Source organism: Zalophus californianus, chromosome 9, assembly GCF_009762305.2.
Source record: "Zalophus californianus isolate mZalCal1 chromosome 9, mZalCal1.pri.v2, whole genome shotgun sequence".
Classification (NCBI taxonomy): Eukaryota; Metazoa; Chordata; class Mammalia; order Carnivora; family Otariidae; genus Zalophus; species Zalophus californianus.
Window position 1 is genome coordinate 73,699,004 of NC_045603.1, and position 12,090 is coordinate 73,711,093.

Genomic DNA, 12,090 nt, shown 5'->3' on the forward strand with positions numbered 1-12,090 from the left:
TGGTGGCTGCTGGCATGCCCTGGCTTGTGGCTGCATCCCTTCGGTCTCCAAGGCCAGAGTTTTCTCATTTCTCTCTGCTTTGTTCACGTCATTGTCTCCTGTCTGTGTCAACTCTCCCTCTGGCTTCTTATAAGGATATATGTGATTGTGTTCAGGGCTCACCCACATAATCCAGGATAATCCCCCCATCTCAGGATCCATCATTTAATCACATCTGCGCAGAACTTTTTTCTCCCCCCTAATAAGGTCACATTTAGGTTCTGGGGATGAGGACCTGCCTGATATGTTTGGGAGGGGGCATTATTCTGCCTTCTGTGGTTGCCACTTACTGAGATATGGAACGGAGCTGCAAGATTGGGGAAAATATAATGACATTCGTTTTGTATGTGAGCTTTCGGTTTTAAAGAAGCCCCATATCCTGTTCTCAGTGTCTTTATCCTGTCCACTTTTGTTAAATGTTATGTATCTCTTCCCCAGCTTAAAGCAGGGATTGGGTTTTGTACCTTTTTCTGAAAGCTTGTATTACTGAGTTAAGCTTACATTACTTCAGACCAGTGGGTTCTTCTGTTTACCTTAGCTCAGGCAAACCAGAGCTCTGACCTGTCCCATTCTGAAAAAGCCTGGGTTTTCTTTTAAGGGATTTCCAAGAATATCAGTCATACTCAATACCTTTAGAGAAACATAAAAGTTTTCACCGTTAATGATCTGCCCCTATAATTTCTTTTAATATCTAAACTGAATTCAACCCATGCAAGGATTGAAAATATATTTTGGGGCAGCTGGGTGTGTCAGTGGGTTGAGCATCTGCCTTTGGCTCCGGTCCTGGTCCTGGGGTCCTGGGGTCGAGCCCCACGTCGGGCTCCCTGCTCGGCAGGGAGTGAGCTTCTCCCTGTGCCGCCCCCTCCCCCACCCCACTCGTGCTCTTTCCTGCACTGTCTCTCAAATAAATAAATAAAATCTTTAAAAAAAAGAAAATATATTTTTATCACTGATCCTTTCAACTCTGCAGTACTAATATATAAATACTTTAAACAACCAATTTCGGCAAAACTGAAAAACAACCTAAAGTTTATTTTATTTCCAGTTTTTGTGGGGTAATGTGTGTCAGGTATGCTAGAGTTCTCCTTGGTTGCTCAGGCTATGAGATGCAGCTATTGAGCTGAATTTGTAGTCCATTTGCACAATTTCAAACCTGAAAGTCTATTCTTATTTTCTTGAAAGCCAGATAGTCTTGTTAAGTACTTTCCAATGACCCCATCCTTCAGAATTACTTGGTATCTTAGATTCTAGCTGACTTCGACTTTACAGTAAGCCTCAGTTTCAAAATACTTCATTTTTTCATTTCTGAAAGCTTTACTTTTGCCTATGCGTAATCGGTTTCCCCTTTGCCATAGAAATTGTAGTTTCAGGAAAAATGTGTTTTTTTTTCCTTAAATTTCTGTGCTGAATTCACAGAGATAATATTTGTTCAATGAAGGATGTTGATAATAAAAAAGATTGAATACACGAGTCAGAGATGATTAAATATTACATTCACATCACTTCAGAGATGAGATAAATTTCCTTTCAGTTGCTCAAAGTTTTGATTTCCTTGTCTTTATATATAAAAACCTCTGAAAACCATTTTGTGTGTATGCTCATTAAAATATATAAATTTATATATATATATATAAGTATATATGTATATTTATATATATATCCCCCAAGAATTGCCTCCTTCTAGTCTATAAGACAATATAATGCCCACAGGAAGGACCCTGGGCCTGGCCTAGTGACATGGAGCATGCTTATGATGCCAGTAAAGCAGTCAGGCTGGTGTTTTTTCAGTTAATGTATTACTTCTTAGGGCAAAGGCCCGAAATGCCGCCTCTTCTGTTCTTTTCATAATAAGACGCCTCACCGTATCTACAGTGAAAAAAGCCGATGCTTTTGGCTGGATACTAAAACCGTTTGTTCATTCGGTGGCCGCTGCTTGAGCCTTGTTTCTGTGCCAGGTACCACAGCTGTCTCAGCACTAGTTCCTAGAGAGCTTGCAGGCAGTCAGCGATGCCCACACTATGCTGAAGACAGGTAAATAAAAAGCTCCCAATAAGTTCCTAAATCTTAAACCCAGAGTCATTCTGTTTATAGAAACAGAGCAACTTTGAGGGGGAGACTGCATGATGCAGGGATGTGGTTTTCTGTCCACCTGTGGACAATTTATGCTGGGCTCTGTAAAATGATGAAGCATTATTTTTGCTCCTGTGGAAAATGAAACGGAACAGCATCTCATTTGGCTTGATTTGTAAGCTTTCTTTTTGTTCTTACTAGAAATAAATCGAACAGTTCCGATCAGGGACAGCAGTAGACTCCCTTTACCTGCTGAAGCTTTGTTGGCCACCCAAGTAGCATGCTTTTTGGAATTCACTTCGTGTCTTCAATTTGAAGATTTATTCCCTAAAGCACCTCTCGCGTTCGTTTTGTTAAATCATCGTTTTGTTAAGTCAGCACTTTAAAGGGTCACAAATAATGAAGTTGTTTTTACTGTGGCACTATTAACTTTAAAATTCATAATACATCAAGTAGATTTTCTTCTCCAGAATGCATCTGTGTTAGGATAATGATATTTGTTTCCTTTTTGAAGAATTTTTTTTAAAAAAATTCAGCATTTACCACACTGCCAAAGAAGAATATTTATTAGGTGATTGGGAAAGAGAGAGCAGCAGGCCTACAACTTTTAGGTTAACTTACCTTTTACCTTAATAGATCATGTTATTGTATGCTCACTGTAGACACGAAGAGTTAGAACCTTTAATATTCCACTCATAAAGCTTGATTATATATAAATATAATAGAGAAAGATACTTGAACTTTTGAAAAATAAGGTACTTATATCAAGATATTCATTTGTTGAATTTTTAATTGTATGACATACTGATAAATTGTTTCTTTCTCTAGTATAGTTTTAAAAATAGTTGGGATAAGAGCTAACCATTGTACCTAATTTTTTTTAACATTGTATCTTAATCAATCTGACTCTATTTTTAGGACTATTCTTTCTCCCCATAACAAACTGTTATTTTGTATGCAGTCCAATATTGCTATTTAGATTTTTTTTTTTTTGAGAGGGAGAGACAGAGAGAGAGAGAGAGAGAGAGAATCTTAAGCAGGCTGCATGCCCAGTGTGGAGCCCAATGCCAGGCTCGACCTCACAACTGTGAGATCATGACCTGAACTGAAACCAAGTTAGACACTTAACTGGCTGAGCCACCCAGGTGCCCCTGCTATTTAGTTATTTCTGTGAGTTTGTCTCCCTAGTACAATTCAGGCTTCTTCAAATAAGGGAACATGTCTTTAATATTTACTCTATCTTTGGTCGTGTTTAATTATGTCTTGGGCATAGAGTATTTGCTTGAGAAATACTTGCAGAATTACACTGAAGTTTAAAGGCAGTTGCTATTTTCCAGTTAGAGAAAGACAAGAGTCTTTAGCTTAGAGGTCATTTTAAGGGGCTAACCAGCTTTTCAGTATGGGTCTTGGAATGAGAATAAAAACTACAATGAGAGTAGTTTTGAGAAAAAAAAACTACAATCGCGAAGAAAACTAATATTCATGTTGGCCATTCAGTACAGTTCTGTGCTAATTAAGGGTATGAGAACTACCTTAAAATCAGAAGGTGACTTGGGCATAAAATCAGAGCAGGCAGGGTTATAGGATGAACTAACTGACTATTGTCATCAAGGGAGGGTAGCTTGATGCATCAGTCTATTATAAGGGTTATAAGGGATCAATACCTATGAGGATTAAATAGTTAAAGGGGGAGCCAGGGAAGCCTTTCTCCTGGATGGTCCTGGAAAGGTGTTACTATTCTTGCTTTATCTACTCTCTTATTTCAGGTTTTGTGCAAAATATGCCTCTTCCATTAACCTGGTATTTCTTCCTGCAGGTTAGGGTTTAATTGATTGGGCCTCAGCTTTAGTGATGCTATTTCAATTGTATTCTTTTAAGTCCAGGAATCTTAATTGAAATTTAAGGATGAGTGGTTACTAGAACAACTCAGGCAATTCACAGATTATAATTTTGTTTAGACTATTTCTTTGTGTAAGTTTTCTTACTCATATACTATATTTTTCCATAATTTCTTTTCAGGACTTTGCTCTCTTCCTTGTTTTGGCTAACATCTAGATTTACAGAATAGAAAGATACATTCAGGATTTTTAGCCTACTGTTGAAGTGCAACCTCACATTATAAATTTATAGGCATAAAATTATAGTCCTCCTAACACTATGGAAGGAAGTGTAACTCTCCCACATAAAAGCTAATGAGTGGTGTGTGTATTATTATTTTTTTTTTACAGTGCCTCATATAAGAAGCAAAGATATTTTTCTATGAATAAATACAGTTATGTTTGGTCTCCTATTTGTCTCGATTCTGTAGTCAGGATTGCTCTTCATATTGGTCTTTGGACAGGAATTTATTTTATTTTATACTCCAGTGGCTCAACCAATAGGTGTAATGGGGGGCCTTCCATATTTCCAAAACTTATAGGTAAATAAGTTGTTTCTTCTGGACTTCTCCAGACAGTATGGCATTTTGTGAAGAACAGAGAAGTCAGATTCAGAGGGCTGACTCCACTGGATGATACTGGGCTGTGTGTATTCTTACTCATTTATTCAGTCTCTCTGAGCCTCCGCTTAGTCTCTTGTTTATAAAACAGCCTTCACAATAAGACCGATACTGATCTTTTTTTACTTAATGTGAACATGATTTATTTCTAAGAGGATGTTGAAAAGGTAAAAATCTTCATTTCTATCACCAACCCAAACTTTATGATGAATTTTGATAATCACTGGTCTTTTATAGTATACATACTATTTAAGAATATTTGCCTTAAAAAAAAAAAGAATATTTGCCTTTTCCAAACTTTTGGCATTGTATATGTGTGAATTTTATTGATGAAATTTATTGTCCAACAGCAATGGGAAAGTTAAGTTGCTAATTTCAGGGGCTAATATATACAAAGATTATGGAATTTTATTTCTTATATAAAGGATACAAGATTTTTTTGTTTCTTTGTTTATTTGATCTTAGCATGTATATTATGGATCATAATGTTTAGAAGAAAAGAATCTATGGTTAAAGATATTTATTTTTATTGTTGTTAGAAATCCATTATTTTATATTTGGTGTTAAAAGTTGTAGTTTTTTTTTTCTTAAAGAGACAGTGAAATCACATTATGTTCTTTTAAATATGTGTATAACATAGTTTTGAATCCCAACCACGTTGCAATATTTTGCAGTTATCTCTCCTAGATTATCATGAATTCTGTAAGAAAGAGCTGAATTATATTTTTTAAGGACACTAATGAGCGAAAGGCTGGAGATACGGGAGGGGCTGAAGAACTTCCACTTAAGTGGAGAACCACCTTTGTAAATATACATCACAGTAATTTTTCAAGTGGAAATGTTTTAATTTACTGTTTGCTAACCATTGCTGGAGTCCCATTGTCTGCTTATGGTACAGAAGGATTATTTTAATTTGATTTCTGACTAGTGGTCTTTGAAGCTGACTTAATTCCAAATATAAATATGTCTGATATTTTCTCTTTTTAGGAATATTTCAAGACATAATGTTATTTTATTTTGGTCTGTGCTGCATTGTTATGTTGACTATGTTTTTATTTTCTTATTGTACAGTGATTCCATAGAAGCAGTAACTTTTGAGAACCTGAAATAAGAAAGGATATCATTGAAATTTAAAAAGGCCTTTCAAATACCATGGCAGTACAGATAAATGCACATGAGTAGTAGTCTTGGGTGGAGGAATAAGAGAGTTTAAACATGAGATTTTTAGTATGAGTATTAAGCATAAAAATGTAATTTGTTCTTACAAATTATTACCAATTAAGAAAGGATAAATAAGAAGGACAGATTTAACTTTTGGAACATTCAAGTCATCATTCTAGGTAGCCAGATTTTTTCATACAAGGGTATAGCTTCAAATTATCATTTTTAGGAAAATAATCGGTTTTAGATGGAAATTTTTCCAATTGTCTTATTAACCAGGGCACACTGAATTAATTTTTTTGATTACTCAGGGTTATTGTTATGAGCATAAAGTATAAGACTGCATTACTACCACTAAAGGTAAATGGGATAGCCCCAAACTAGAGGAATCCAGACTCACAGTTTCTGATTTTCCACTTTTATTCTTGTTTAGATATGGAAATATCTGTAAGTAAGAAGAAATAGATGCTAATAATGGCCTTGTCAACCTTTAAAATTTTTTTTTTCCGCTGAAAAAATCTTCTGTAGACATCAATACATTCATCTTAAATTCCCAAACCAGAGTAGCAACATAAAACTCCTCTGAATTGATGTCACAGAAATGTCAATAGATGGCGCTTCACTGTTGCCTTCTAATTGTGTGGACTAATGTGATCATGTGCTCTGAATCCCAAACAATTTTGCATCATTAATAACTAATAATTCAATTCAGGAAACATTTCTGACCATCTGTATACTGATTAATGAAGGGATAAAAGGAAACTTGAAACAGTTAAATCACTCAAAATTTAATCTTAGAATGTGGAAATTCTTGTCATGGACAAGCTACAGTACCAGGCTGAGCAAATAAGCCTCCCTTACCCCGGCTTCCTGAACTTAAGTGATGTTTACTTTGAATAAGTACAAGCACATATTTAGCAAATTTTTATTTAGTCATGTATATATATATAATATACATATATAATACATAATGCAGATATATATCACAGATATAATATGTGCTGTACACATATATTACATATAATATATAAAAAGTTTATATATTTATATACATTTATGTATTCATATAAATGTTTTGGCTGTATATTCATCTAACATTTTCTTTTATTCAACAGAAATCTTCTTGACAGAGATACATTCTCTAAATCTGATCCAAGTAAGTGTCTATTACTTGTTTTTTGAAGCAGTCTACTTATTTTTCTAACTTGATTTTGCAAAAATTGTATGAAACTTACAGTTCTTGTTTAAATATTTGTTTTAAAGCACAGAAAGCAAGAAGGGGGATGGTGTCAAGCCCTGCATTCTCATCTACCTGGGCAGTAGTCTGGCTAAAGAGAGGGAGTTGCTTAGCACTTTGAAAATAAGATGAAAATGCAAATGTAAGATAGTTCACTTTGGGGGCGCCTGCGTGGCTCAGTTGGTTAAGCGACTGCCTTCGGCTCAGGTCATGATCCTGGAGTCCTGGGATCGAGTCCCGCATCAGGCTCCCTGCTGAGCAGGGAGTCTGCCTCTCCCTCTGACCCTCATCCCTCTCATGCTCTCTACCTCTCCTTCTCTCTCTCAAATAAATAAATAAAATCTTAAAAAAAAAAAGATAGTTCACTTTGAAATTAAAACCAGGGGCGCCTGGGTGGCTCGGTTGGTCCGCTCAGGTCTTGATCCCAGGGTCCTGAGATCCAGCCCCACATTGGGCTCCCTGTTCAGCAGGGAGCCCGCTTCTCCCTCTCCCTCTGCCTGCCCCTCCCCCTGCTTGTGCTCACTGTCTCTCTCTCTCTGTCAAATAAATAAATAAAATCTTAAAAAAAAAAACCCAAACCTCATGGTATGGCATATGATACAAATTATATTTGAAAGGTGACCACAATGGACCATAATTTTAAGTGATTTAGTCCCAGAGTAATACTTTTCCTTCTTTTTTGTAAATAAAAAGAGCATGTAAAGGCATGCTTAACCAAGAGAAATATATAACATTGTTTTGGATGAACACAATTTTTTGATTCCTAATTATGTATATTAAAAAATTGGAGATAACTTGTAAAATGAGAAAATTTAAATTAGAAAAGAGCAACATTAATGTATAAATCAACAAGTGTTTCCATTCTTGCAGTAGTTAGAAATTTATATCCTGCAACTCTCCATCTCTACAAATATGTGGGCAAATGTGGTTTAACTACAGGGGGTAGGTTTTGTGAGATGTTAGAATTTTTGAGGTAGTCATTGGGGAAAAAGGCATTACAGTTTGTGGGTATTAAAAATTTCTGGGGCTCACCTGACAGAGGAGTGGGACTCTTTTTTTTTTTCCCTTAATCTTTACCCCAAACACTTCATTTCTCTTTTTGTGACTTCCTTTTGTGGTTGACAAGATTTCTTACCTGTTCATAGATATTGAGGGTGGGAGTTGCAAATATTAAATGTAGAGGATGATGTGCTCCAGATTGTCCTTCCTGTGATGGTGTTGAGCATTATGGGTATTTTAGGAAGATCTTGACTGATGTCTAGTAACTTACTGAAATATTTCAAACTGTTAAACTATAGTTTAAAAACTTACGTGTGTCTGTAGTATAATGTAGATGAAGACACTAGCAAATAATTATTGTGTGCTTTTGTGCCTCGGTCTATGCATGTTAGGTTCTAAAGATCTGATACAGCTTTCTGTTTCTTCACAAAAGTTTTTAGTCATTTGATGTTTTACTAGCAATTTTCTTACAAAGAGTAAGGCCAGGAATAATTTGTATACATTCATATATTTCTGAAACACATTTATATATTTACTTTTTCTTCTCTTACAGTTTGTGTCTTATATGTGCAAGGAGTTGGAAATAAAGAATGGAGAGAGGTAAGCATTAACAGTTTTTAAAATATCATTGTGCTGGAAAGTATGGTCTAAGTTACAATTTGGTCAAGATGATACTTCCCTGATTTTAGCTATTTTAAGTCTTCTTCAACCCAAAGATTGCATTTTTTTAATTTGTGAGAGTAATCTTTGTGTTTGTTTTTATTCAATGTTTGTCTGATTTGACCTTCCTGTAGAATATTCTAGCCTTAAAACTTGTATTTTCCTCAGTGTAAAGTAAATTTAATGTGTTGCAATCCTTACATAATTGAAGACTAGACGTAGTCTCACTTTGAGAGATCAGCTGCTGATTGTTATAAAATATACTTTAAAGGGTTTTAAGTGTGGTGTTTGATATCAACTATCACCTGCGCTTTGCCAGTTAGTAACTTCTTATTTGAAAATAAAGTAGAAACTCAGTTTCCTAATACAAGCATACTTTGTTGTTTATTTATTGTTATGTTCAGTTAGCCAGCATATAGTACATCATTAATTTTTGATGTAGTGTTCAACAATTCATTAGTTGCATGTAACACCCAGTGCTCGTCACAACACAAACATACTTTGTTTAATGAAATAAAAGCACGGAGGCAGAATTATTGTTTCAGTTAATTTGTATTCTAGAGTATCTCCATGTTCAAATGGAAGGATGATCACTGGAGGGGATCATATTTTATTTTATTTAAAATAAAAGGCATTTCTATCTGCTTGTAGTTGCTGGTTATCCTAGGAAGTTAGTGCATTGTCTTAATTAGGTTACAGTTTCTGGTGAGATTTCCCTAGTGAGATTTGTGCTATTTGTTGCCATAGATTGCTTTGCAGTCAGCCATTTTACCAGTGTCTCTCAACTGTGAGATAGAAGATAAGAATAGGTCATTGTAATTTAATCTCAAAACTGGCAGAATAAGCCAATTCAAAAATTGTTCCTGTTGACCCACAAATTGACCCACTGACAGGGGGTCAGCGGGATGCTGAGCACCAGGTTTTCATATTTAACTGGTTCTAGACATTTCCATGTGGTTATTTGAGCTTTATCTCAAGCTCTACATACCCGATGGTAATTTCCTCAGCCCTACCCTATCGCTGCTGCGTCTTTGCTCCACATGTAGCTGATAACATTACCAGCCAAAATACCAGACTCCGAGTTTTGCAGCCATCTTGACTTTCCTTCCCACACCTTCTTTATTTATCAGTTATCCAGTGGTGTGAATTCTCTTTTGTTAAAAAAAAAAAAAGAAGAAAAAAGTCTCAAATGAGTCACCTCCTTCATCCAGACCTATGTTATCTTTTGTCTTGTATGTTAGAACATTCTCCTGAGTCCATGCTCCTCTTTCTTGTTCCTCTAATTATTTCTTTGATTATTTTCCAAAAAGATAGGCTGTCTCTTGTCATTTGCTCTAGAGTTCCCTTTCTCAAAGGCCTGGGGCAATCCAGTGGAACTGCTGACTGACCATAAGAGTCAAGCTGGCTGGGGATGAGCACTTACCAGGAGTGTTCAGAAAATAACATTACTTGAGAGACCAATAAAGGAACTGAGATAAATATTCATAAGGTGCAGGGCTAGGCATCTGGGCCAATGCAGATCCCTAGTGATGAGGCTTTCCTGTTGCCTATACAAGATCTTTCATACTAACTACCATTCTCAGCCCTTTAGATATATTGGCTAATTTATTGTTTGCACAATAACCTTAAGAAGTGATGCTATTATAATCCTTATTTTACACATGAGGAAACTAAAGCACAGAAAGCTCGACAGGACGAAAGTTACATAGTAGGGATTTCAGCCCTGGCCATCTAGCTCCAGAGCCTCTGCTGTTAGACCACCTTGCTTTGCAGAATCCTGACCTGATCCCAACATTCACATTCTTGTTTTGTTAATGAAAGGAAATTCTATAAATAGATTTTTGGGCTTTATTCTTATTTATTTAAGCTTGCCTCTGAATGAGACACAAATAGGAAAGAAGGCCTACTCTTCAGGGAAAATAGCATAGTAATAAAATAAGGCAGAAAACAATATTCTGCTTGTTTATTTTTTTCTCCTTGAAGGAATAAAAAGAGTTAGTAAGAGGAAGTAATACTCAAAGGGGGTATGAAAACAAAGTAGAAATTGAGAAAGTGATGAGAAATAGGACCCAGAGTTACATAGTGTGGATAGGAGCAGATGGGTGAAGATGAAGAGAAACCAGTTAAGAGGCAATTTTAATAGACAGCATTTCAGAAGAATTAAAAGTGTTAGTAACTGGAGAATAGTGTGGAAGAATAGAAAGGAAGTGCCAGATGCAAGAGACAAGCAATTAGGAGCTAAAATCCATTGTATTTAGTGGCTGATTGAACTTGCTGGATAAAGGAAAGGTGTGAAAAAATTAAATACATTATATATATTATTAAATCGCTACAGAACCGTTTGAGAAAGACATTTTCCTTATTTTGAGAGTCAGGTGATGTAGTGATTAGGGGTGTGCACTTGACCTCTCAGTGTCTGTTTACTCTTCTGTGATGTGGGAAATGATAATGGTTCTAGCTCATATAGTGGTTGTGAAGATCAAATGTGAACCACTGATAACAGTGTCTGGTGCATAGGAAACATATGATTCAGGATACATTGGGACCCTAAGAGATAAAAAACTTTTATAAGGATAACAAAACTAGTAAGTGGCAGGTAAGTAAATTCCTGCATTATAAAATTCTGTAAAATTCATTGCACAAGCCCAGCAGTTGATGGGGAAATGACCTACGGGATTTACTTGGCCTCAAACCTAATATGAAGCAGTGGTGTTACACAGCTGCTAAAAAGCTAATATAATCTGAGGACGCATTTGATGGATGTGCAGTGCTTACATCAAAGAAGATAATGCTATTATGGTGAACTACATGAAATTGTCATTTTTGTAGGTCAAAAATGGTTGAGTGTTGGCAATTTCATGTGATTGAATCAAATACTATTGTATTTTGCTCTGGTGGGAGGAGATCTGGAGTGTTACTTTCTAGCTCTCCATCTGAGACCATCAAAATGCCCACTATGTATTTTAGGAGGGCTACCATCTTCAAGAAAGGGATAGAAACTATGCCATATGAATAAAGAATGTTGAATCTAAAAATTGCAAAGACCCTGACTAGTCATAATAAATGTCTTCAAACTCTTAAAAGTATTTTCATTTAGAAACGGGAGTACACTTACTTGATATTGAAACAAAAAAGGAAGAAGCAAAAAATTTGGTTCAGAGGATGGAGAGACAAAGAGACATTGTTTAAGCCACTGTGAGGAAGACTTTTTTTTTTAAGATTTTATTTATTTATTTGAGAGAGAGCGAGAGAAACAGAACACAAGCAGGGGGAGGGGCAGAGGGAGAGGGAGAAGCAGACTCCCTGCTGAGCAGGGAGCCCATCCTGAGGCTCGATCCTGGGACTTTGGGTTCATGACCCCAGCCGAAGGCAGCCGCTTAACCGACTGAGGCACACAGGCACCCCTATGAGGAAGACCTTTGTAACA

The 12,090-nt window shown here is 36.1% G+C and overlaps 1 protein-coding gene across 3 annotated transcripts in view; it reads left to right on the forward strand.

Annotated features, from left to right (window-relative positions):
• Positions 1-12,090, forward strand: part of CPNE8 (copine 8) — a 227,566-nt gene that overhangs the window by 22,354 nt on the left and 193,122 nt on the right. For all 3 annotated transcript variants that reach the window (XM_027594830.2, XM_027594832.2, XM_027594833.2), the window contains exons 2-3: positions 6,883-6,923; positions 8,557-8,603. In XM_027594830.2, the coding sequence (XP_027450631.1) occupies positions 6,883-6,923; positions 8,557-8,603 (88 nt within the window). The remainder of the gene's footprint in view (positions 1-6,882; positions 6,924-8,556; positions 8,604-12,090) is intronic.